Source organism: Triturus cristatus, chromosome 11 (genome assembly GCF_964204655.1).
Source record: "Triturus cristatus chromosome 11, aTriCri1.1, whole genome shotgun sequence".
NCBI lineage: Eukaryota > Metazoa > Chordata > Amphibia > Caudata > Salamandridae > Triturus > Triturus cristatus.
This window is the reverse complement of record NC_140594.1, coordinates 275,984,221-276,012,122: the sequence shown is the minus strand read 5'-3', so window position 1 is coordinate 276,012,122 and position 27,902 is coordinate 275,984,221. Positions and strand designations below refer to the sequence as shown.

The 27,902-nt window shown below is 45.4% G+C and overlaps 1 protein-coding gene across 1 annotated transcript in view; it reads left to right on the top strand.

The window, feature by feature from the left end:
• POLE (DNA polymerase epsilon, catalytic subunit) overlaps nucleotides 1–27,902 on the top strand; it is a 241,781-nt gene that overhangs the window by 105,801 nt on the left and 108,078 nt on the right. The window contains exons 18-26 of the mRNA XM_085636412.1: nucleotides 3,989–4,091; nucleotides 18,083–18,229; nucleotides 18,336–18,481; nucleotides 19,189–19,337; nucleotides 21,367–21,459; nucleotides 21,594–21,738; nucleotides 22,454–22,611; nucleotides 23,628–23,823; nucleotides 24,000–24,214. Of these exons, the coding sequence (XP_085492538.1) occupies nucleotides 3,989–4,091; nucleotides 18,083–18,229; nucleotides 18,336–18,481; nucleotides 19,189–19,337; nucleotides 21,367–21,459; nucleotides 21,594–21,738; nucleotides 22,454–22,611; nucleotides 23,628–23,823; nucleotides 24,000–24,214 (1,352 nt within the window). The remainder of the gene's footprint in view (nucleotides 1–3,988; nucleotides 4,092–18,082; nucleotides 18,230–18,335; nucleotides 18,482–19,188; nucleotides 19,338–21,366; nucleotides 21,460–21,593; nucleotides 21,739–22,453; nucleotides 22,612–23,627; nucleotides 23,824–23,999; nucleotides 24,215–27,902) is intronic.

The window sequence follows — 27,902 nt, the reverse complement described above, 5'->3', positions numbered from 1 at the left end:
CAATATTAAACACGCATTTGCAATGCAACAGGTCTCGCATTTATGCGAGTTTAAGCTATTGGCATAGTAAATGACAATGCCTTTTATTTATATTTTAATAACAAACACAAAAATAAAAGGCATTGTCATTTACAATGCCAATAGCTCAAACTCTCGCAAATGCGAGACCTATTGCATTGCAAATGCTTGTTACTCTTTGTGGAGTTTGTGCGGGGCACGGGGAGGAGTAGGTGAGTAAGGGGAAATAGGGAGGAGAGTGAGAAACTGGTTGAAACGAGAGGGTAAAGACCGAAAGTAGAGGAGGATAGAAAAATGAGGGAAAGAAGATGAGCATGAGCAAAAATGTCAAGGCAATTGGAAAAGAAAGATGCCAGAAATAAGGACATTAGAGGGGGACGAGAAGTCACGAGATACGTACCAAGGAGAGACAGAAGAGGGTACAGAGACAGAGAGGAGACAGGAGAAGGAAGGAAGGGAGCTGCAGAGGAAATACTGGTAGAATAAAAAACTTAGAGACCCATATGCAGGAACACTAGTGCAGAAAGTGCAGTGACAGCTGAGTCCATATTGTGAGGGGCCGACTGTGCCCAAAATATGTCTGTTTTTCCATCCCTACCTTCTGACTTTTCCTGCCCTCTTTAGCCGCCTGATTGTGAAGGGCATTTGCCTAGACAGCAGACAGTGCATGTGTGCAAGCCCTGGACATGTTCGCTGCCGACAGGCCCATCCCATGTTAATTATCTGGACACCAGATCAGCCCTCAGGGAGTCTGAAAACAAACAAGAGCGTTGGGATTCCTGAAAATGTTTTGCAACCCACAACTAAGGGAAGACTGCAGAAGACACTATAAACAAGGCACAGCGTTAATCCCGTCCACATTGGGGATCAAATGTACCAGTTGGTCAGCTGTCACGTCACCCACTGTGAAACATGTCAGCATATGAGGATCCCTGCAAGATTAGAACTGATTCAATTTCTCAGAGGAATTGAAAATGTTTTAAATAAGTTGTGTGTGGGTGTTAATGTGTGCTCGTGGGAAGATACTAGCGTGTGTGCATCTTCTGCGGTACTGGAAATGGGCACGACCCATTGGATCCAATAAAATCTTTTATTTGGGACAAGTTTATTCAAAATGTGCATTGCATGTGTATTATAGGAGAGCAGGGGCTCAATTGAATGTTATCATAGCACAGCCTATCTTGAGAAATCTTTGCTTCTGAGTAAACCGTAGCCATGTTAGTATCGGTGTTGAAGTCTTCAGCTTAAATATTAACTTTCCAAAGCTTCAGAAACATTTCTATCTACATGTTTTTATATGACATCCCTTTATTAATGTAATAACTGCACTTTCACAATTGCTTTATTAACCTTCTTGCTTCTCACATTTGCTTGAAAATGCACCATTTACCCACTCTTTTTTTCAAATGTTTCTCGGACCCCACTTAAGATGTACAGGCTCTCTTGCTGCGCTCGCTCACCACTGTGCATTCCAACAGAAGGTTTACGCCCCCACCACTTTCAAAAATGTCACCAGCCACCACTGCCAGTCAGCCACCCCTGCCGCCCAAAAAACCCTAAACTCCCAGGTCAGTCGACATCGTCTGGGCAGTTGGGGGAGGGGGGTGGGGTGGGGTGGGGGCGGCATCACCCCCGTCCATGTGTCGGGGGGGCCCAGTCTGTGAGGGGGGGTCTGCTCCATCTGTCCGTCTGAGGGTCCTCAGCTTCTCTAGCAATAATCCCCATATCTCCAAATCCCAATCTGGATTCTCGTCCGTGCAGACTATACGCTGTTGCAGGGATTCTGCGGAGTCTCAGAACTATGTTTGGGATTATAGAACCTTTGTAGGCAGGGACTCAGTCATCCTCCCACCTAAGTACCCATGAGCCCGGGACAGACTAGCTATAGTGTCTCACTTGCCCTCCTACTCACTTACAGAGGAATAAGTGATTAGACACCCCAGAACACAACACTCCCGAACCTCTCAGAAATCGCAGTTGCAGGACACACCTTTTCGCTCTCACACTCCTACTAGTCCACAATAAGTTTTGACTGAGATACAAGGAAAGTTTAAAATGTTTATTTTAACTATTGTTTCTAGTATGCATGATATGTGCCACAGCAAGTAGGAAAATGCCTAACACAAATACGATTAGCATAGCAAGTAGTCCGTAAATCATGAATGGAGCTGTCATTTTATACAACAGTGTTACTTAACCTTCCTCCCCTTCTACAGAAGCAAAATCAGAAGATCTCTAGGTGTTAGGAACAGACCCCGTACCTCAGTATACACAGATTAAAGTTCTACTATTCCCTGAAAGGGTCCCTCTCCAATTGTGTTACCTATCTGTGCATACCTATATGACAAAAGTCATGTTCCCAAACAACAGTTGCATTTGCGTGTTTTGTCTAGGTGCTAGGGCCTGACCAGACAGAGTAACAAGGGGCATTGTTGTTTGACCTTGTCTTCATGTTCATACTAAATTCCAGGAAAGAACAGAACGCAAAAACAACGGCGTGTTTTGTGTGAAAGTACATTGTGGCACAAACCAAAATATATCTGTAGAGTAATGTGCGCAAAGCAGAGGACAGTGAGCAACAAGCTCATGCTAACATAAGGAAAACGACAATGGACTAGCACAAGACATGACAATGCAGACATCGTTCTTCGGGCCACTCCCCATTCACACACATATGCTGTCCATCTGGGGAGTCCAGGGGGGCACGGGCTGTGTCCAGTGTATCGCTATGTGCGCCTAGCATGCACCGGTCCCAAGTTCGCAAACTTATATTGCATTCTGGTCTTTGCCTTGGGGATCGGTAGAACCCCAAGAATACAGTGCTTAATCGTTGCTTCAACCCGAAAGCCCGTAGACTCTCGAAGTGTCTCCAACACTCCCGACCAGTAGGCCCGAAGCTGAGGGCAATCCCATGTCGTGGTTGAATGCAGCTGTTTTGGCTCCACACAAGGACATCCCGGGGAGCGAGTCATGTTGAACAGAAACATTTATTAGTGTTTTTTTGTGTGTGGATCAGGCTATGTAAGCAATTGAAGCAGTATTCTGCTGCATGTCTTTATTACAGTTGTCTTTTGGTAGGCGGGTATAAATCCCGCATGTATGCACTAGAACATTGTGAAAAGTAACAATTCTGTGCCCGATCACCAATTAAATAAAGGGAAAAACCCTGTGATATTTACCTACATCAGTAAAACACGTGCAGTGTTTCGGTATGTTCAGTATTATACACAATAACCTATTACCAAATGTAGGCATTTAAATGGAAAAGTATTTGAGAAATAGCTCCCATCATTATTGTGCTATTTTCCCCTCGTTTGATTTAAATGCTTTAATACTACTTGTTTGAATAATACTTGTAAAATATTTTAAACATCAGTTCACAGGCAAAGATATTATCTTGGTACTAATATTTACCACGTTTTTTAAGCAAGTCTAAATCATTTCTATTAAGCGACTGCCTTGTGATCTACTGCAAATATGAATGTTTGTGCATAAACAGAGGGGTACTTGTATAGTGCAAACATGGCAATGGTGGACATTTGAAATAAAAGGCTTGCGGATGAGTAGCCTCTGCCATACACATAATGCTACATGCTGCTAAATAGGTGGAGCATGAAACACGATACCCCAGGCATGCGTGTGCATGAGCATCCAAAGACCTATATTGGAGCTTCCTATGTTATGGATGTATGGGACCAATTAGTCTCAAGGCTGTTTATCCAATGACTAAGATTTTTCATCTTGAGGGTTAGTCCCTCAATCATCTGATCCTTCATTATTGTGACATTGTTTGAAGTTTACTACAAATATCTGTGCAGTAAAGCTATAATTTCTTCTGCATCCTTCATTCCGAACTGTTCGATGGATGCGGTGTATGATTGTCCCTTTATTACATCTTATGAATGTGTTTTATTTTCTTCTCGATTTCATTAGTCATCAATGTATTTTTCATTTCTTTCTTGTTTTCTAGCCCTCAGCAATGGTGGACGAAGCCACCTGTGCTGCCTGCGACTTCAATAAACCTGGAGCCAACTGCCAGCGGAAGATGACGTGGCAGTGGAGGGGAGAGACCAGTGAGTGCTAACTTCACTTTTTGATAACACACACGCTTTCAATATGGATCATTGCTTTCCATTGAGTCCCCCAGTTTCTTCAAGCTAGAATAAAAAAAACGATCTCCTGCTGTATTGAAAGCTGAACTGTAATCAACATTTTTGTTTAAGCAGGTGCAACGAGAGGGAGAGCGAGGGAGGAAAAAAAATACAAACCATTCATCTTTACTATTAATTTTCCAACAAACACATGTCCAGCCTCGACCAATGGTCTACATTCCTGTATATGGAGTATAGAAGAGGGTAGTATGTATTTGCCTAGCATGGATGCAATACATCTTTTTGAGTAAAACATTTTAGTCTGAAGATATAGGCCCTGAGTATTGAGGAAAACCAGTTTACAGGTTGACACGCTATAGTTAATAGTTTTGCTCAAACTTGCTACATCCTTTCACTTGTTGTATTCTTCGGCAGACCCTTAATGATTTAATTGAGAGCTGTGTTAACCATCAGAAACTTTAACTCTGAAGCTACTTTTCATCAAGAATGCACTGTAGCCTGATCAACAGCGTTCATGCCCAGTCGGTGCCTTCCTGCCATGCTCTTTCCTATCTTATATACTTTGCACAAACAAGATGAAATACTATTCCAGATAGCCCAGCTTGCACAGCCCTTGATAAAATAGTGTTGTAGTTGCTGCCCTGCTTTCCACCCTTGGTTTGTGGAGATATTACAATAGATTTTCCCCAAGCTGCCAGATTCCTGAAATCACAAGCAGGCGAATTAAACCATTCTTTTTTTTTAAAGTTTTATTTTATTAGAAACCGTTAGCACACAATAAAAGACATACAAGGGCCTACAACCACCAGGGCCGGCCGCTATAGAGCCGGAGGGCCCGCAGTGTAACGCCATACATTCAAATGAACCAGCGGCAAAGTACCCGGCAGTCCGTAAGCACCTATAACAGACCATGGCCATAGGCCAGGAGCGGTTTAAGACAACGGTTTCATTTTTTATTAAACATAACACACACTCAAGGCAATGAAAGTCCGAGATAGCAGCGTGCTCTTCCCAGGACGGGGAACAACATACAGTGTCCAAAACGATTCTGGTCCAGAAGCGGTGAAGGGGGGCAATGGGAAAACAAAGCATGGAACACACATCACACACTCCCGCAGAATGCGCCGCTAGGGGGTCAAAGCAATATCGACCTCTAATGGCAAAGGCGGGGCGCAGATACGGCCTCGATATAAATTCCACGGACCCCATACCCTACTCCATTTCCCTGGCTTGCCTCTCGCCACATACACCGTCTTTTCCCTAAACATACACCAGTCCATATTCTCCTTCCATACATCAACCGTGGGTGGCCTCGGGGAGCCCCATAGCTGTGCAATGTTACGCTTAGCCACCATATACCCCAAGGTCACCCACTGCGTCTGTGCCGCATTGCAATCATTCGGTTCCCAGACATTCAACACCTCCTAGCCTCTGGCAACAGGGCCACGTGCGTGACCCCCCTCCAGTACGGTATGGATACCGTTCCAGAATCGCACAATCTCTGGACATTCCCACAATATATGAAGGAACGTGCCCGGCAGGCCACATCCACGCTTACACAATCCATCCATCGAATAACCCATACGCAGCAAACCAGGCCCTGTGACATACACTCTATGGAGGATCTTCAGCTGTACAAACCGGAGGCGGGCCGGGATCGCCACCTCCTTCGGGGAGGCCACCGCCGACACCCAGTCCTCATCATCCAGCTCTAAGCCATCGCCTGTCCATGCCTCCCTCAGACGGAGCAGCAAGTCCGCGCGATCGTTGATGAGTTTCTTGTAAATCATGGAAATAGTGCTGTCGGGCACATAGCCATCCAACACTCTATCCTCCAGTGGGGAATACTCGGGGATGGCAGCAGCGTCCGGAAAAACCGAACACAGCGCATGGTGGACTTGGGCATATCGGAAGTACTCTCCATCGTTCAATTTATATTCCTTTTTAAGCATTTCAAACGTTTTGAAAGCTCCCCTCACCCAAAGATCACCCACTTTACATATACCAATCATGTCCCATTTCTCAAAGCCTTTCGATCTCCACAAACAGCCCAACCGCCCAGAGGCACACAGCGGCGTCGCCCGAGTCAAGCGATCCCTCCACCCCATCGCAGCATTCGCCGCGTGCCACACACGCACCGCCACCCGCGTGGGTCCCGTCAGCCGCGTGTCCGGGGTCATCGAGTACAGCGCCCTATTATAATCCCCACCCGGAAGCAGGAATTTATCCATCTCGAATGCCGGGTTTAAGGCAGGACCATATATCCCGTGGTTCACAGCCGCCAACTGAGACGCCCAATAGTATCGTTTGATATCCGGGAGTGCAACCCCCCCATCGTACCAAGGAAGCGTTAACTTGGCGAGAGCAATTCGCGGCCGCCCGTCCCAAAACAGTTGACGCTGAAGACCCTCAACCTCCCGGAAATAGCGGGCCGGTACGACATCCAGAGTATTTTGCAAAGCGTACAAAAAGCGAGGCAGCGACCTCATTTTAAACAATGCCGCCCGTCCAAGCGGTGAAAGCGGAAGTCGTCGCCATCTTGCGACGTCGGCCTTCAGTCGCTGGAGGGGAGGGAGAAGGTTTCGCTCATAGCGGACCGCGGGATCCAGTGAAATAAAGATTCCCAAATATTTGAACCCCAGGGTAGCAACCTGAACAGGGCAGTCTTGCGGCAGGAGGGGGGCGTCCCCGGAGAGGACGTAGACGCACGATTTGGCCCAGTTGATAACCAGGCCGGAGTTGCGGCCAAAGGAAGTCAACACGTCCATCAATACCATTAGTGACTGTCGGGGGGAAGTGAGATATAGAAGGATGTCGTCCGCGTAAAGGGAGACACGGTCTTCGAACTCCGGCGTCCATCTAATGCCTCGCAACGACGGCTCCCAACGCAACCAGGCGGCGAGAGGCTCCAAAGAAAGCGCAAAGAGAAGGGGTGATAGCGGACATCCCTGTCGCGTACCCCTCCCCAGTGCGTAGGGAGCCGACACCCTACCATTCACCACCACCTGAGCCAGTGGGTCAGCGTATAGCAATTTTACCCAACCAATAAACTCGGGGCTGAATCCAAATTTCGCCAAAACGGCCCAAATATATGGCCACTCCAAAGTGTCGAACGCCATAGTAGCATCTAAAGATGCCAAGATGGCCGGCTCCCGTATAGACTCGGCTCTAGCCAGCACACCGTGCAACCGCCTCAAATTTAGGGCGGTATTCCGATGGGGTATAAAACCGGACTGATCCTGATGAATCAAGTCGCCCGCGACCCGAACCAGTCGGTTAGCCAACACCTTGGCTAGAATTTTGGGTTCTGCGCTCAACAGCGAAATGGGCCTATAGGAGGCGCAGCGGTCTCGCGGCTTCCCATCTTTGTGTATCACCACTATGGTGGCGAGGCGTTGGTCAGGGGGAAGGAAGCCCGCCGCACGTGCCGCCGAAAACATGTCACGAAGATACGGCGCTATCTTATCAGGACGTAACTTATATAGTTCAATGGGAAGACCATTAGGACCCACCGCCTTACCAGACGCGATCGAGCGAATGGCCAAAGCAATCTCATCTGACGACAACTTCGCCTCCATCAATGTTGCATCCGCCTCCGATAAGGTTGGCAGTGCAATGTCTCTAAGCAACAGATGAGAATCCTCCTCCGAACGCACGGAAACCGGAGAGTACACCCCGCGGAAGTGATCCGCGAAGCAGTCAACAATCTCCACAGGGTCAGTCACACGCACTCCATCCATTCTCTCCACAACGGGCACCACCCTGCTCGCTCTCTCCTTCTTATCCAACCAAGCAATCAACTTTCCGGCCTTATCCCCCACATCATACAGACGCCCTTGCTGCTCTCTATACATCCCTTTAGCAGCTTCCGTAACTAGCGCTCTATAATCTGACTGTTTGAGGCTGAGAACATGCAATTTCTCATCAGTAACTCCACGCTCCAAGTCCTCCTCCATTTCAGCTATTTCAGCCTCCAGGCGAACCACCTCAGCTCTCTCGCACCTCTTAGTATGGGAGATAAGGGACAAGGCCTGCCCCCTGACCACCACTTTATAAGCCTCCCATAGGGAGACGGCCGACGACACAGACCCCACATTATCAGTGAAGTAGTGATCAGTGGACTTGACCAACTCCGCGCGGATCTTAGGGTTACGAAGATACCAGGGGCCAATAGGTGCCACTCTTCCCTCTGTGCCAGGGTCAACCCTCAATTGCCACCATATAGGGAATGGTCAGAAATACCTCTGGCTACGTGACGCACCTCCCCAATCATCCCCGCCTGGGTCGCCGGCATGAGCATATAGTCGAGTCTCGAGAGACTCCCATGGGCCCCCGAGTGAAAGGTATACTGCGCTTGTCCCGGGTGCATCATTCTCCAGCAATCCACCAGTCCCAAAGTGTCCAAAAAACTCCCCAACCAGGCCTGAGCCCTAGGGAGATCCCTGGGGGGGGTGACGGTCCTCCAATCCAGAGACCACGGCATTAAAGTCTCCACCCAACACCAAAACCCCCCCAGGGAGCCCCAGGACCAAACGCCCCAAGTCAGCAAATGTAGTCGTCTGCAGCCCCGGGGGCACATACACAGCCACCAGTGAAATGGTTCTACCCTCCCATCTCCCCACCAGCGCCACATATCGCCCCCTATCATCGTGAAGCACCTCGTCCACTGCCAATGGGAGGGAGGTCCTAACTAAGATGCCCACTCCCCTAGAGCCAGAAGTGAAACCAGAGTGAGCGGCAAGGCGATAGCCCCTCCTATTTAGGGCCTGGAAGGAGTTCCCAACCAAATGTGTCTCCTGCAGGAAAACGATGTCGGGCGAGAGCCGCTTCAAGAACTGTAACACCACCCCGCGCTTGATCCTGTCCCCCAGACCATTCACATTCCACGAGAGGATTCGCAATCCCCTATCCCCCATCCCACTCCTGCACATGATACCCACATCCCGGAGAGCACAACCCAGAGAAATCAGCAAACAACTTCACATTGCCCTGCGAAACAAAAAAACAACAACCATCCCCAACAACCCCCCTCCCCCACAGACCCAAAACCACAACTCCCCCCTCCCTGCACCCCTGCTTGAGCCCGAACAGCCCCCCCAACTTGCAGTGTGCCTGTCGCCCTAACATATACCACAAAAGAACCCCAGAAGGAGGAAAGGACCCCAAAAAGCTCCCCGCAACCCCCAGACATTTGAAGGGCATGATGTGCCGGATTAGAGTGTAATTGAGCCAAGGTGCAATGAATAGTCAGTCTAGTCCATCGCCAGGAACCAAGTTCTAGTCCTGCTCCACCACATCCCGTCAGCTCTCCGCCCGATCGTCTCGATCCTGTCCCCGCGGTAGGGCATCCAACCAGTCACCAACCGCCTCCGGTCGGTCACAAAAGTGGGAACGACCCTGGAACTCAACCCGCAACCTCGCCGGGAATAACATCGCGTATTTCAGCTCCATGTCCCTCGGGCGCCGCTTGACAACCAAAAATCCCAGCCGCTGTTTCTGGACCGCTTGCGTGAAGTCCGGATAAAAGCTAACATTGGAGTTCTCAAACTTCAGCGGCCCAGCCACCCGCGACGCCTGAAGGATAGCATCTCTATCCCGAAAGTTAAAAAGTCGGGCGATTATAGGCCGCGGGGGAGCACCCACTTTGGGCGCACCACCCGGAATCCTGTGGGCCCGCTCCACCGCAAAGAACTTGCTCAATCCCTTGGGCGCGAGACGGTTGATCACCAGATCCTCCACAAAAAGATCAGCAGCAGATTCCTCCGATCTTTCCGGCACTCCGATGATACGGACATTGTTCCGTCTAGCCCTGCTTTCCGAATCCTCAAGTCGACGATCAGCCAGGTCACTGGCAAGCCGCAACCCACGGACCTCCGTCTGCAGGGCGGCCACGTCCACAGTTAGGCTCGACGCCGCTTGTGACAAGGAGTCGACCCGCTCGTTGGTTTTGGACAGGTCTGCCCTGACCAAATTCACATCGATCAGTACCGCGTCCAACTTATGTGCCAGGGTATCAAATCGCTGACCCACAGCAGCCTTCATCTCCTCAATGGCGCCCATAACGTCCTGCAGGGTAAATTCCGACGCTGGGCCCGCCAGCTCTTTAGACCGCTCAGGCGATTTATGCAGGCCCGCGGGGGATCCCTTTAGCTGCGCGTAGCGGTCCATGTTGTTGGCCTGAGCATAGGATCCCCTCCGAGATGACTTAGATTTCGACTTGTCCCCTTCGAGTCTCGCCGCCATCGTCCGGAGGCCACCAAGGTTGGCACCCGCCAGGGACAGGGACCCGTTGGCTAAGTTAAGCCGACACTGCGATCGCAGACAGGACGTCCGTGGATAGTCCGAAGATCGGGCCAGACACTCCGTTGTCCGCGCTCCTCTGAAACACCAGGGTCCCTCAGCCGATCTCAAACAGCAGACTTGAAAACGAAAGTGAAAGTGCGGGGCACGGGGCAGGTCAAGCCCTGCATGCCGCTGTTGTTCACTTCGTACCCGGGCACCTCACCAACTCGAGACCGGGACCTAGGCACCAGCAGGCCGCAAACTTCGGAGGGCAACCATTCGGGTTCCCGGCGTCCGATCAGAATTCGGAAAGCGGGTGGCACCTCAGCGCGAATGCATCAGCAAAAGCCCGTCAAATTTACCAGGATTTAGTCAGGATAGACGTGGGAGGTTGCGGAGGCCCTCGAGAGCCTTAAGCCTATGCGGCCATCTTGGTTGCGCGCTAGGCTCCTCCTCCCAATTAAACCATTCTTGATTAAAAACCTACATCCACGTTTTTTGATGTTGTTTTTTTAGTTCTTTCCTTAAGTTTTCCTTAGTTCTTTGTAGCAATTTCCTTCTATTACAATCCTCCTTATCTCTGCTTGTTGATGATTTGTGAAAGACTGAAGGAGCAGAGTCTTCGTCTTGTCGAAGGTGTTTGTAAATGTTCCGTTGAACATTTAGCGTTTTGATGTCTTTTCCCTCATATGAAATGGCAACAGCTTTTTTGAAATCTGAAGATCACTTTGAAGTGCAAAGCCACATTCTTACTTTTCTAAGCAGGTTTTAATCTTGTGCGTCTTTTCCATCTTTTGCTGTGCTGTATAGAAGCTAATGTAAATCAGTTTGAAATTAGGATCCTAGTAAAAGATGTCTTTCTACTCCATTTTCTTCATGCTGAAGAAGTGAAACGTCAGTTAATATGTCCAGGTCCGATAGTTTAATCTTCTGATAGCTTGCAAAGACTCTGTGGGTGGGATCTATACTGACACCCTGCATGGATCTATAGTGGCACCCTGTGTTGGATCTTCCGGTAACTGTTGGAAGCTTTTCAGAACTTTTAAGGGCATTCTTGATGGGATTCTGTGAATTCTGATGTTATTCAGTAGGATTTTCCCACTCTTACATCTTGATCCACAGGGTGACCTACTTATTGGTCTCGTTGGCACTAGCAGCTTCTAGGTGAAACTCTTTGCCCACCCCACCATGTTGTTTATCTTAGCCACTGGTTGCACCTACATGGGTTGCAGTCACCTTTTCAACCTTAAAGTCTTGTAATAGCATCACGATTTTGGGTACGAGGCGTGAGCAGTTCATACATGGAAAAAATACACATGAGCTGAATAAACCCATGTTCAGACAGACAGAATTGACTTTGGAATAATACATTTAGAAGCCATTCAACAAGCGACCTGACCTTGTTGGTGGAATTAAGATTAGGAGGTCCAGCTGGCACCTCTAATTAGAGAGTGACCGAATGGGACCACGGAAAAAAAGAAATCTAATGAATCGGAATAAATAATTACTGTTAGTCATTTGCCCTGAAGAAGACCTTTGCGGTCGAAACGCGTTGGCTACAGTCGTTGGTTACAGTCACTTTTATAAAGATTTTTGTCAATGAAAGAATTAAAGAAACCGGAACCTGCGGAATTGAATCGCTTCTTTACTTTGTCTGAATTTGTAAAAAATATTATTACACATGTTGGAGTGCTGAATCATTGTTGAAACAATGTTGAGTATTCCTTCTGATCAAGAGCGGGAAGGTGCATCATAGTTTACATTCTGACAGATCCCTGAAGTATTTATTAGCTTAGTTAGAATTAAGATGTACACAGGTCAAAACAGCTAACTGTAAATAATTGAATCTAACTCTGGCTTAATAGCCTCATAACAGTCCTTACGTAGTTGTTTGTACACTGTGTTACCACTTGTCAAAAAGCCAACATGCCTATCTACTTAACTATAAGGCTCACTCTGTAAGACAATCCGTATTTTGGATGCTACATGTGTGCATGACTAGAATCTTACCTTTTTCCGAAAACTATCCTCTGTTACCAACTTCCAGAGTAGAATGCGGGGTGTTTGCTCTTTTCAAAATGTTTTGAATATTACAAATATTACCAAAGATTCTGTAAAGGAGAAAAATGACCAACTTATATTCTTGGTTCTCTATTACGGATCTGCTTTAGAATTCATAGCGCAGAAGCTGGGCGGTGGCCTAGCATGTATACATCAGAATACTCTCTCGGTCTCTCATTCTGAGTCCTCTATGCCTTCCTCCAGTGAATAACTCTGTCTCAACATTTCAAGTAACCACCTCCCGCTATGTAAACTACATACATTCTATCACCCCCCCAGGTGACAATCTCCTCGAACAATCATTGGAAATCATCTCCCGCAGTGTCGATTCCGTAGTGTCCCAAATCTTGCTTGGTGATTTTAACCTTTACTGGTCTAACCCCAATGACCAAGCTGTCACTTGCCTTAAATCTTTCCTGGATGATCACGAGCTGATTCAATTCTGTGACGGGCCAACGCATAATAAAGGAGAAATCCTGGATCTCATCATCTCCAAAAGAAATACCATCTCACTGGACAACATCTCCCCTTGTGACTGGTCCGACCATCACATCATCCTCTTTTATATTAACCGGGAGGTGTCTCTGAGGAAGGCTCAACCGAAGAAGTTGAAGATATGGAAAAGGGACCTTTGACATATCAACACAGCTGAACTAGCATCCCAATGTAAATCTGCCCTTTCCTCCCAAGCTGACTTGTCTGAGGTTCATGTACTCACAGACTTTTACAACTCTATGATCTCACGTATCATGGATTCCATGGCACCACTCCCAAAAAAATAAATGCCTCAACAAAAATCTCCAAACCATGGTTCAATGACAACTTCAATTCTGAACAACGCAATTTAAGGGCAATTGAACGATCGTGGAGGTCCAAACCATCCTTGGATCAGCTAAAAGTCCTTTGATCAGTAAGGAGCTCCTATAACAAACAAATCAAGAGTGCCAAGGCCGACTACTTCAGATCCCAACTTAACCAAGCCGCTAAACGCCCCAAGAAACTTTTTGAAATTGTTAAACAATCCATTGATACACCCATTTGCTCTGACCCAGGTCTCAGCCCACCCTCGTGTGACGTTCTGGCTGCTTTCTTTACCGAGAAAGCAAGACTCATCAATATCGAACTGGATTCTAAGAAAGCTTCTTTGCCATCCCATTCGTTTGTGAACCCTCCGTCCCTCTCTGAACAGCTTGAACCAGCTAGTCTGAGCACCAAGAACAATGCCTCATGGGGCACCTTTACTCCTTTCAGCGAAAGAGACATTATCAAGATTCTTCAGAGTATCAACCCATCCAATCATTTTAGCGACCCGTTACCACCCTCCGTCTTCAAAGAAATCAAGGAAGTCGTCACCCCTCTTTGGACAAAGATTATCAATGCCTCACTGTCTCAAGGCACGATCCCTGATTGCCTAAAAGCAGCTCAGGTTTCACCTATTCTAAAAAAAAAAACCTAATGCTAATAGTGCCGACCTTAACAACTTCCACCGTATCTCCAACATCACTACTCTGGCCAAACTCCTTGAAATTGAGAATTTCCAACTCCTAGACCAACACCAATCTGGCTGTCGGAGTGGACACAGCACTGAATCGGCTCTCATTCATGTTATCGATGACATTTTAAAAATGCTCGACCGCAATGAATCTTTCCTCCTAATCCTCCTTGACCTTTCCTCTGCATTTGACACTGTAAATCACGGCAACCTCTTATCTATTTTGGAGCACAAGATTGGCCTCTCCGGTCTGGTATTGCAATGTTTCTCGTCCTTCCTCCACCACAGATCACAAAGAGTCAAGGTGAACCACTCCCTATCCCATGCCAGTATCCAAGGGGGTTCCACAAGTGTCCGCCTTATCCCCCATACTATTCAACTTATTCTTGGAACCACTGGCTAATGCACTAAACTCAATGAACATTTTCTTCCATATGTACGCGGATGCCACACAACTCTACCTGAAAATCTCCTCCCCGGAAAATCTTATAACACTCAACACTACCCTCATGAATACCCAAAACTGGCTAACCAAGAACCACCTCCTTCTCAACACCTCCAAAACCGAATTTCTGTTCCTTTCTCCTCCGAATCATACTCCCAAGCTAGACCTCTGGATGAACCATCTCACTGCCTTCAACTGCTCCCCCCTCATTATTGACTCTGCCAAATCTCTCGGAATCACCCTGGACAAACATTTAAATATTAGGAATCTTATTAGCAAGGTGTGCAAGGGAGATAATCACCAGATGAGATTACTCTGGAATCTCAAACCCTTCCTTCCACAAGCTGACTTCAAGCAGGTGGTTCAAGCGCTGGTTTTGCCGAGGCTAGACTATGGCAGTGCTACGCTCTGGGGCCTCCCTAAATGTACCTTGGTCCCACTTAGGGCTACGTTAAATGCTGCGGCCAGACTGACCACTGGCACACAAAGAAATGCACACATTTCCCCTGTCCTAAAATCTCTAAATTGGCTGCCTTTTGAAGCAAGAATACAGCTAAAGATTGCCTGCCTGTCCCACAAAGCTCTCCATTTTCAGACCCCCAAGTATCCTGTCCAAAAGCTAGAATTATCTGGAGGTGGTAGACCCTCAAGAATTAACTCCTTCCTTTTGAATGCACAGATATTTCACAAAAAGAGGACTTGTCAAAGAGCTTTCTGGGTCTGCCCCGAGGATCTGGAACTCTCTTCCTTCGCAGACTCACCTCCACGGTTGCTTTCAAACTGGAAGTAAAAAGATTCCTTATGAGCAAGTTCTTACCTTAATTGGTTTGGATCTTCTGCTATAAGATACTGGACTTATACCTTCATGTCTTGTACTGATTTACAATATATATTTTTTTATTTAATCTTTTCTTCCCCTCCCAGATCCGCTATTTTAAGCCACTGTGTTGCTTTTATGCACCCTTTGTAACTGTCTTGTTGATTTGTATCTGACGCCTGTACATACCTGATCAGCTGTAACTTGGCACTTTTTGTAATTGTCTCGTAGATTTGTATTTGACGCCTGAAAATCCCCGATCATCTTTATTGTGAAGCGCTCTGATATCCCTTGGGATTTTGTTCGCGCTATATAAAACTTTATAAATAAAATAACTAAATAAATAAAATACGAAGCACCCCGGACCCTCTACCTTCAGGTGAAATTTGCCTCTCTTCTGTTTCATTTTCCTCTTCCTTTTCTTGTTCACTAACCTACATCAAGCAACAAAAAAAGCTCTGTACTGTTGTAAAAATGCGTACATTTGTCTCTGGGCAGTGCTGCTGAATGCTTCTTATGAATTCCATAATCGTATCATACCTGGGAACTCATTTCACCGACCTGCCTTCTGAATTTTCAGTTCTGCCTGCGACCAGAAACACTTTCGTATTTGCAGTACTGCCAGGCAAAGCTTCTTGGGGTGTGCCCTTAATAAACATGGGGGAAAAGCCTTATACATGGTTTGTCAGAGGAGAGGGTATCTCACCTGGTTATAAACAAATATATTTGATCATGGAGTACAATCCGGGGAATTGTATGGAAACTTGCATATTGAGGTTCAAAAAGCACTTACTTATCTGGTACAGAGTTATAAAGGTGTAATCATTGCGGATGGAATCTATTTTCTGGATATATGAAAACATTAAACTCTGTATTCCCTGATCTACATTATACTCCCCATTATCGGGGTTTGGCTGGAAAGAGGGAACTTGTAATCCCCATTATCTCACAGGGATAGGTTGGCCGGTATCGTACATTCTGGCTCGACAGCTCCATGCAGAAATAACAGGGAGCTTAGAATGAGGTCTTTAGTATTTGTCATTTAGCACGCCTGGGGCACTCAAAAAAACAAGTTAAAATATGTACATTCTTGGGGACACATTTTTCCTGCAAAAGTATAATTCAAAAAACATTCTGGACATGACTTTTGTAGTGTTAAAATTATCTGAAGTAGTTAAATACATTTTCAGTATCACACCTCCCTTGAGGCTGGTAGAACTCTGGGTTATTATGCTGTATTATCTGCACTGTTCATTTATATCAATGGGTGGGGACCCTTCTCTGATAAAAGATCCGAGTTAATTAACAATCTTGTAGTCACTTTCTGATAAACCCCATCAAACCACTACCATTCAACTCCTATGGAAACCCACTCACTGTTCATATGATGTGCCCCCTTCTACAATTTTCCCAACACTCCAGTGTAATCCTATTTTCCGAGCCCCGTTCTACAAGCGCTTGATAGAACTGTTTTCTGGCCCTTGGTCTCCTCTGAGACTCCAGATTCTATATCTTTAATAGTTAATTTAATCTTCAATCTGTCCGAACCTGGCTTCACACTTATGACATTTTTCCTTGATTTTCCCCATTTTAGTTTCTGCTTCAGATGTTTCTTTCAATTCTTTCCAACATGGCCACAATTGTATGTTTTTGGCTGGAGATGATCCCGGTCTTTCCATGGAGTTCCTGGGGGCGGAAAACTATTTCTCCTGTTCACTTCGATTTAACTCTTTCGCCCTGGGAACATGCTTTCACCTGCTGCTGTCACGAGTAGTTCTATTTCAGTCATTTACATACCAGCTGTTTTTACTTCGACTGTTGTCTTAAGAGGCAAACCCTGAAACTCCAGGTCCTCCCCATCTTCACAAACCAAGATAGCTGTCAGCCAGTAACCTCCCAGTGCCCAAGTACAGGTACCTCGTCTGAGGCTCCATGGAGCTGCTCTCTTAACAGGCGTCTACCCTCCCCATGCCTTTCATGCTGCTCTGTGCATCCCCCAGGTCTTGGGGCCTGTCACTGTTCAAGTCTCAACCAATACGTACTGAAGCCTTAGGTGAGGTCACGGAGACACCCTCCAATTCAGCCCCGGTTCAAAGTCCCAGTGGGAGTGTCAAACCATTTGCCAGTATCCTCTGCAGGGTAGACGCTTCCCTAATCCTAGGACCAGCATCTGAGCCTTTTCTTTGAGGGTCAATAAAAGTAGGGGTGGGCGGAATTTGCGGAATTAACCTTCGCAAATTATCGCGAGAATGTTTAAAATTATCGCAAACAAGCAGAAATATCGCGAAGATGCGGAAGTTTTTTTCCGGCACGTTCGCGAGATTTTCTGCATGGTTGCGGGTCGCCAACTTACCCATGTGGTTGCTTGCGGGCGCGGCCATCTTGTTTTGAGTTGTTCTCGCGGTGCATGATCGCGAGAAGAAAGACGTGATCGCGCGACGCATGACGTCACTGCGGGCGCGAACTGTCGCGAGACAGCGCAAATGGCTAAAAACAATACAACATCTCATGGAGAACGCGACCGGATCAAGAAAACTTGTCAGCGAACGCAGGGATTCAGGTAAGGCGATCGCGCGCGCGCGAGAATGTATCATTTTACAGCGCGAGCAAGAAACAAATTATCGCCAAGCTGCGGAAACCGGAATTTTTGACATTTTCGCGCTCTCCGCGGAACGCAAAAATGTCAAATTATCGCAATTTCCGCGAACGGAACGAAATTTTTGCCCAGGCCTAAATAAAAGTCCACTGTTAGGCAAAATGCAATTTATAGTGTAAAAATGTGTGTTCTAATTAATTGTGTAATAAAATGGACATAATGCTCAGATATTTAGCTCTTGCTTTCCACCCCTTTTCAGTGCCAGCCAGCCGCAGTGAATACCACCGTATACAGCAACAGCTGGAGTCTGAGAAGTTCCCCCCACTTTTTCCTGATCGGCCTCCCAGAGCTTTCCATGAACTGAATCGGGAGGAACAGGCCAAGTACGAGAAGAAGCGTTTGGCTGGTAAGCACCTCACGGCAATGTATTTATCCTACGCCTCTAATCGAGATAAGTCTGGACCCTTTTATTTTCCCATTTTGTTTTAGTGAGTCACTCTCTTCTTCTTCAGATTACTGCCGTAGAGCTTATAAGAAGATCCATGTAACGCGTCTTGAGGATCGAGTGACTACCATCTGTCAGCGTGAGAACTCCTTCTATGTGGACACTGTTCGCGCCTTCCGCGACAGACGATACGAGTTCAAGGGATTGCACAAGGTCTGTTTTGGATGTGGTCTGGGGGAAAATGTTCCCTATGATAGAGATGTTTTTGAGGAATCTCTACCCATTATATGTTGAAACGTTATGAGAGGGAACAATGTGTTCTATACAAGGCTGTCTGCATAAAATGGCAACTTGTAAGGGCAATGTGAGCTTTTACAGGGAGGAGGTGAGGCAAAGAGTTGTAGTTTTTTTTTTTAAGGCAATGTTCAGTGGTCTTATTGGTTCCATAGTGATACGTTGATTTTTGGCGTCCGTATCTTCCATATAACGATATTCAGGTCTGATCCAGAGATGAGATACTGTAATGGTCACTGTTTTTAGAGGATTGTCACTTAAATGCACATGATAATGCTTGAATTATTAACTTTTCATTTTACTATCCTTCTCTCACAATTACTGTTGATTGTCTACCTGCGCTATGTTTTAACTATCATTGCTTCTCACCAAATAACTCCCTGTGTGATGCATTATTCATCTACTTATTTCTTATTGTTCCTTTCGCGTCTTATATTTCCATTTCACTTGTTGCCTCTCACTCCTTCCTTTTCATTGGTTCTCATCCAACTCTTCTTGTTGTCTACCTCTATTCTCCATGTCTTGCTTTTTCTGCCTCTTGTACTGTCTCTCTGCATCAATTATTCCATCCTCTGCTTTACCATTACCTATCTTCCTTTGTCTCTCCTACCACTCGTCACTTTTAGGTTTGGAAGAAGAAACTGTCTGCAGCCATGGAGAGTGGAGATGCTGCAGAGATGAAGCGCTGCAAGAACATGGAGATCCTGTACGAGTCTCTGCAGCTGGCGCACAAGTGTATCCTCAACTCCTTCTACGGATACGTCATGCGCAAAGGGTGAGTTCACCTGTTTTAATGGGAGGGTGGAATACTACGCTCATACAGTATTAGGAATTACATCCATTCCTGGGGGAGGATTCAGGCATTCAGAGCCTGTCCCCAGTAGAGTAGTATATGGTTTGGTAACTGTTACATCAAGGTTTTAAAAAGACTTTCACAGGGTCACTTTGGATCCATTCCTTAAGCTCTCCGAGAACGATATTTACAATACTTGTCTCCCCTTAGTTTCCAGTGAGTGATATTTCAATAAAGTAACTTTTTGTGGGACTTTAATGAACCCTCTTTCCAGTTTCCCTGAGCTTAAGAACTAAGTGCACGTATTTCCTCCCTTCATAAAAACATGCAAAATCAAAAGGAATCTTTAACCCTTTCAGGCATCTACACCCTAGGCCACTGCCACACAATGTGCAAAATGGGCAAAGCACCCCATACAAATATTATGCTAGATGTAGTAGTGATGTGCAAATGGGAATGCAATTTGATATGCAATATATGTGTTATTAGGTTGCATCGCTAATTGTCCATTCACAGGAGGTCACAAAAAAATCTGCCTAATTAATGTTAGATGGGTCACAAATTGCAACCTTCTGGGATGGAGGCCTACAAGCGACCGCAGGCCTTCATCCCTGCATTTGCATTCTCCATCGTGGAAACCTTTTTATTTTTTTAAGCAGCTTGTGTCCATTAAAGAAACGGGTGTTCCTTTAAAAATAAAAAAAAAAAACAAGTTTTCCTTTTGATAAGAAATTGGTGGAGCAATCAGAGAACCCCTGAGTCTACCAACACTGTTTCCAAAGGGAAACTTGTTCCACAGATATTTGGCTTTCATAACATTCTCATGCCATACACAATCTAGCATACAGCACCATGCTTCTATAGAGTTTGGATTATTGGCAAGTCCGAAAGCAACACAGATCTAGCTAGGTTCTCATTGTGCCCTATGAGAACCCTTTTCACATCTAGTGCGTGCAACTCGGCTGACATGAGCAGACTTGGCAGAAGGTTGAGTTGTAAATTGGCTGAGTCTCAAGACATTTCAAGATGGGGAAGCAAATCTGCAGTAGTAGCCTTGTTGTGAAACATTTCACTGCAAAATACAAATGGTCGAGGAGCTTATCATTGGTTCTATACATTAATGCACAACTTTCCCATCCTACCTTTTGCGACACATTTACTGCTGTAATAACAGTGGCAAGTGGTCTTGGACCCTATCCCTAAAGTCGAGGAGCACTGGGTCAAACATGTAAATCCTAAACCGACGCTGGATAACCTATATTAAATGATAACCAGCTTTTCTCTGAGGAAGAGGGTTGTCTTGACACTAAAAGATAACCCTCTTATCTATTACAGAGTGTATTCGTCGAGGGCAGGTATGGAATACCTGCTGAAAAAACACTTTTAGGCCCTTGTGTATGCAGGATATCTGCCAGAAATTGGCAGATGTCCCAACACCTTTATTAAGAGTGCAGTGATGTCACCAGCACTCTAAATATGGTGGCTGTGACTTCTGCCACTTTTTGGTGGATTTCCTGCACTCACCAGTCTTTAAATAAGTCTTAGTTTCTTGATCTGTTACTAATGGTGTTTACCCTCCATCCTTCTGCTCTGTTTGGTTTTTGGCAAACTTAACTAGTGTTCTATGATCACTTGGCTCCTACTCCTGATTTTGTCGTTTGCAGTTCTCCTTGGTGTGCTATTAGGATCAGTGTTTTCTCAGTGTTCTTTGGCTTTTATCATTTACGTAGTTAATTCATATAGACCTGTTGTTTCTTTACATTTTCTCAATTTCTTCAGCCTGGCAGAGCCTCCCGATTCCAGCCTTGATAGCCAACTTACCCATTATTGGTGTGGCTTTGACCTTTGCCAAACTTGCGTGGTGCTTCCCTCACTTGTTGTTTTACACTTGTCACGCAGTGGTGTGCTATTCATTTTCTTAGTACTTAGCCTTACACTATTTATCTGTTCTTCAAAATCCCTGCCTATTTCGCCAATGAGAACTGCTAATATCTATCTTGGTTATTGGCAGGGCTCGCTGGTATTCCATGGAGATGGCTGGGATCGTATGCTACACTGGGGCAAACATCATTACGCAGGCTCGGGAGTTGATTGAGCAGATTGGGTGAGTCCTAGTGCTGAAAGCTTACTTTCTCATTCTCTCCATAGATTGACTGTATAGTTCTATTGGATCATCTCACTGTAATCATTGCTCATACACTATTCTGAGTTCTTCTCCACAATTCTTTCTCCCTTCAGGAGGCCACTAGAGTTGGACACTGATGGAATTTGGTGTGTACTCCCTAACAGTTTTCCTGAGAACTTTGTCATTAAGTCGACTAATGCAAAGAAGCCCAAAGTTACCATCTCCTATCCAGGTGCCATGCTGAATATCTTGGTGAAGGTGAGTCTGGTTGAATGTGTTGCAACGGGTTCCATTCAGCGGAAGATAAATACTTCTAGTAAAGCATCATATTGTAGTTTACGATTTTTAAAGTCCTGTAGAACATAGTTGATACAAACCACTGAATGCAGATTGTGCTTTATCTCTAGTTTTTTTTTTTCCAGCACCACTGTCTTGAAGAAAATATTCTTAAAATATTTGAACATTCTTAGTTCCTTTTTTCATAATTATGCTCCTTGTATCGGCATTGTTAGTACCTCTGCATGCTCTAATGACCATAGTGGAGTCTTTTCAGTTGATATTACCTTGACTGTTGACTGTTCACTTCGAATCTACCTTCTGGTTCATCCCATGAAGTATTCCTCCTCTTATGTATGTGGGAAGCCGCTTCCTACAGTAATAGTTGGGATTTCTTGTGAGTGCTATATTCAGGAAGTCTTGGAGACCTTTATTTGGTAAATCCCATCCATGAGCCATCTACTTGGGGAAAACCTGTCTGCGGAGTTGTCTGTGTGAGCACTATGTCTGCAAGAGCTGCGCCTGGGAAGCTCTGCCTGCGAGCACTGCCCATGGGAAGCCCCGTCAGAGTGCTGTCCTAGAAGCCCTGTATGTGAGCGCTATGCCTAGAATCCCTGTCTGAGAGCACTTTGTCTAGAAGTAGTTTATGAGTGCTGAGTCTTTCAGCTCTGTCTTTTAACTCTTGTTGTGTTTTCAGGAGGGATTTACTAATGATCAGTATCAGGAGCTAGTCGACCCTGCCTCGCTCACCTATGTAACTCGCTCTGAAAACAGTATCTTCTTTGAAGTGGACGGGCCTTATCTTGCCATGATTCTCCCAGCCTCCAAGGAGGAAGGGAAGAAATTAAAGAAGAGGTATGCTTTACAAATATAAAAACTAAAAATATTTGTTTTGAGGAAGCAATATACACCGTCTCACTCTCTACATACATTCCAATCGCTGTGTGTGTCCTAGCCTGTCTATGCCCATTGTGTTAATGCGGTTTTTGTGTCTAACTGTGGTGCTGACCCTATTTTAGTGGTATCTGGTTTTATTTGTAACAGTTTCCAGGTTCTCTTGCCTTTTCGGTTTGGATTCATCCCCAGATGCTTATGTCTTCTTTCTCTTTCATTGTATGTGCTCATGTTCCCAATTGCTGACCTATTGCTCTTGTATTGTAACTTTTTTTTATTTGTAATCTTCTTGTTCTCTGCCACTTAGTCGAGATGTCTTCTATGCTTAAGTCCTAGAGAGAAAGAGAGATGTTTAGGCTGGATGCTGGCATTGCTCCTTGTCTGTGCACTCAGCTATTGATACTGGTTTCTTACTGTTCAATTTCTCTATGGCTCACACCTCCTCTTTCAAACTGCTTGCTTGCTATTATTCTTTGTTGCGGACTGCTGATACTTTCTTTTTCTCTTAGTTACTTCTGCTCTCCCTCTCTGTTTTTTGCTGTTGGATGCTTCTCTCCAACTGACTTGTCCTCTTTCTGCACTCTTCTGTGGACTTATCTTTTGCACTCTCTAGATTTGCTTCTTCTCAATGTGTCTGCAGCTGAGTTCTACCACCCCCTCCCCTTCTCTCTTCGCTCCCTGCAGATTTTCTTTGTCTTTGGTTTTGCCATGATATTTTTCTGTCCATGTAAGCGACATACTCCATCTGTAACTGGGTGTTGACGTATGTTTCCCCTGACTTCAGAAAATCATGCTCCCTTTTGAGTCTTTGACATGTTTGAGTTTTTCACCTCCTTACTCTCACCCTATGTGCTGTTATGTTTGTGCCCCAGAGCCAATTCCTGCCATCATTACTAATACCGGACCACTCTTCTCTTGCTCTATTGTGGACATAATTATTTGTACTGTTACTGATGATGCTGCATCTTTACCACCAGGTACGCAGTGTTTAATGAAGATGGGTCCCTGGCAGAGCTAAAGGGGTTTGAAATTAAGCGACGTGGAGAACTCCAGTTGATTAAGATTTTCCAGTCTTCAGTCTTTGAGGCGTTTCTGAAGGGCACCACGCTTGAGGAGGTGTATGCCTCTGTGGCTAAAGTAGCAGACTACTGGCTGGATGTTCTTTACAGCAAGGTGAAGTTGGGTTCTGGGATTTGCAATCTATATACGCTATGAGGGTGGCTTGGGGAGTATGATGAGGTGCTTGAACTGTTGTGAATCTTAAAGCTTTTTTTGATATCCTACCATAGAAAGGGATGACTGAGCAGTGCTGATAGGAATACACTGAGAATATTTGTTGTCTTTCGTAGGCCGCCAACATGCCGGACTCAGAACTTTTTGAATTGATCTCTGAGAATCGTTCAATGTCACGGAAGCTGGAAGACTATGGGGAGCAGAAGTCTACTTCCATCAGTACAGCCAAGCGCTTGGCAGAGTTCCTCGGGGACCAAATGGTGAAAGATGCTGGTCTTAGCTGTCGCTATATCATCTCTAGGAAACCAGAAGGTTCACCAGTCACTGAGAGGTGCGCAGCACATGAGTTGGGCGGTGAAATGGTGAAGAAAGAAAAAGGAATTAGGATTATAGAGCTCACCTGTTGCTTACAGATGTGGGCGGAAAGGGTTTATGGGTTAAGAAATCATAATTTTCTGTTTTTGAAATGGGTCAAAGACTGGTTAGAAGAAACAGAGAATGAATATATAGGGCCAACCTGTCCCCAAAAGGTTCATAGCAGAAGAGTGCGAGGAAAGACTTTTCAAAAAATGTATGAAGGTCGACAAATCTAACATCTCAAGCCTTCAATTTGTTCACAGTACTGCACTTATAGTAGCAATGAAAAATGCTCCGAGGTCATATAAAGGTAATGTAAACAAATTGCCTACCTTTGCCCAAAGTGAAAGGAAGACGTTTGTATGAGGAAGATCTCTTTTGCAACTAGTGCTCATGGGTGTAAGGATGGGCATGCCTTCGGTCCATGGAACTCGGTAATACCCAGAAAACATTGATGTGTCTTGATAAGAAGACCGCTTCCTTCTGACATGGCCATAAGGTCCCATAGCTCATGTGACATAGGGCCTTTAGGGTGCAGATAATCTGATAACTCTAGGTGCAGTCAAGCCTACCCCATCACCCCTCCCCTGATCCCCCCCTTCCCAAGGGTAACTGGTACATGATTTTTAATCCTCCTGCATGGTGGTTAATATAGAAGTGTGCTGGGATGTGCCTCTTCTTGGATTTGGTCTAATTCTTTCCTCTGGAAAAGTTCCGAAGATCAACACATGTGCTGTTCCTGTCAACCAGGCAGATGAGTGAATAACATTTTTGGTGCAGTTTGTGATTTTCCTCTGTCCCACTGCATTGTAATGTTATATGTTGTCACATTATGGTGTCAGAATTCAGCTTTGTAGTATTACAGGCTCTTGGAGCTCATTACTTAGTATCAATAATGTGATTTGTCATGATTTATCATATCTGCCTCAAGACAAGACTTTTCTCACTGGTTCTCAAAGAGCTTTGCAAACAACGTTGACCATGTGAGGACTCCGTTCTACCTATTCGCTAGATATAGATACGTTTCTGCTTTGCTGGAGACATGCCCCCTTTTTTACCAGCTAATCCTTCAGATTTCATTAACTAGGAAATTCTCAGTGTTGCGTTGGTGTGGCCATTGTGAGGATATCTTTAAGCCCTGTGTGGTAGACATATATGTTGCAACTCCTAATCAATGTGAGATATAGGAAACAGCCTCTTTCAGTATTGTCTTTCTCCTACTGCACTAAAAATGAGTTTGTTTTATGTTTATTGTACAGCCACCATCTACTTCTGCTCACTAGTGACAGGCATGTGTGAATGGATAACTCCATAGATGTGGTATGTGTATGTACTGTAGGTTAGAAAACTATTCCTGTGTGGATTAAGTCAATTAGTTGATTCCACTCCCTTTGATTTGGAGGTCAGTTAATCTTCAATGCCCGATCCAAATGCTCGTTCCATGCTTTTTGGATACACAAATGGGATACGGGATGCACTGATGATTGGTTGCATTCCTCCCATACACTCTTTACTCTTAGCCCCTGGAATCCTACATAAATTCCAAGAAAGAAGTGACTTGTGAGTGTTGTATCTTAGACCGTCACCTTTTGCCAATATTCAATTTATACTCCGCAAGCTTGACCAGTACGTACAGACAAGGGGAAGGTGCATCGTTCTGCAACTTTCCATAAACTTACTGAATGTATGTCCACGGTCTCTGAAGTGCTGATCTTTATGCATCTGGGTTTGTCTTGAGCTGATAGAATTTCTTACAGATACCTGACATTTATTAGTTAATTGCAAAATGTAAATTAATTATATTTTCAGTACTAGACTCTGGGCAATATAGAAGAAATATTTTCGGTTTGAAGCCACTGGGCACTTTTATTCCATGTTAGGACTTATAGATACCTTGGTGGATTATTTTTCCATCTTCGAAGATGGTCTTAAATGCCCTCTCTTAACACTCCAGACTTCCTTTCCCCAATGGGATCTCCCAAGCTCCAGTTTAAACTTAGTAATATTTTGTTGTGGCCAATTTGAGCCTGCTGCGTAATGTGATGCGAGGCTTCTCTCTTGCAGTATGGTTTTTCTCAAAGCTGTCAGCTTGTCTAAGCACATCAGTGAACTTCTAGTCTTATGTGCCTTTTAGTTCTATGCTGTTGCCACAGAGGAATGGCTGATGTTTCAAATATACATGTCTTTCATTACAAACTTGGTGTCACATTTTGATTCAAATTAGGTTTGTCTTCTGACATTTTATCTTGGTTCTCCGTTCTTTCTGGCTGAACCTTTATAGCTTGAGTCTGAATATTTTTATGATTGTTTGCCAACCTCCCAGAATGATTTTTGGACCTCTACTTTAGCACTTTGGCACCGCCACCTTACATTAAGAAATTACCCTGCTCTGCACAGATTTTGAATTGTTACCTACTGTAAGAAATTAGGTTACTGGTTGGGGGGAGGGGGGGGGGTTAAAACCCTGCTCAAGCAGCAACCACAGTCCTGTCCTTGTCAGGCTGAAGTCGCAAGCAACCCCGAATTAACATACTGTTAACCTGTTCTTAACCCTCTGGTAGCTTGGCACAAAAGCAGTCAGACTTCATTTAGAGACAACATGTAAAGTATTTATGCAGTACTTCAAACAGTAATAAAGTGGGATACAACACAAGAATAATCCTACTCTATTTTAGAACTATAGAGTAAAATTTGATAAATAATTTAAGACCAAAACAACAAAAATCCAACCAGTAGAACCGGAGATAGGCAGTTTCAAAGTTTACGTGGAAATATCGCCAAAAAGGAACAACTGTGGAAATCTGATCACACCAGACCGGGACAAAGTAACAAGTTCAGGCCGACCTCGATGGAGCATGGGCCAGCTGCAGGGACCAGGTTAGGTCCGCGGAATAAGAGTACTTAAATCCTGTTTGTGGAGTGATTCCGAGTCCCACATTGAGGATACGGCACGCAGCTCTGTTTCAGAAGAAGCTGTGGGGCTTGCGATGCAAAGGCCTGCGTTGAGGATCCGTCACCCAGCTGCGGTTTCTGGAAGGCTGCAGGTGGTGATGCAAAATCCTTTACTAGAGACAAACCATGCACGGTTTTTATCGATGCAGAGTTTGGTGAGGTGATGCGTGGTGCAGCAGCTCGATGCATCCGTTCTACTAGAACCACAGTGATTCAGTCTGGTAGAGTCCCGATAGGCCCACTTCCAAGGTCCCAGGATTGGGGTAGCACCATTTGGGAGGGTAGGCCTCCCAGCTGGCAGAGTCTAGGTGGAGGAAGCCTGTTCTGTTTCTGAGGCTTCTGATCTGGAGGCCTGCCATCTGGCCCTTGGAGTCATTCTGATATTCCTGTGCAGCCGGTCCAGACCTTCACTCGGGCAGCAGGATGGCAGTCCTTCTTGCAAAGCAGTCCTTCTTCTGAGTCTTCCACAGGTCCAGATCTGTACTAAAGGGTTGGGGGTCTGAGGGCCAATATTTATATCTAGTGCCCACTTTGAATTACGAGAAGCTTCTAGAGTTTTCCACCCCCCAGAGGTTCTTGGAATTTTCCCCTTCCCTGGCCTGGCCCCAGATTGTCTGGGTGCACTACAGACTACTTTCAAACCCCTTTATGAGAGTGCTCAGGTAAGGCATTTGTGTTGTGCAAGTGTGGTAGGCTACAGCTCCTTCCCC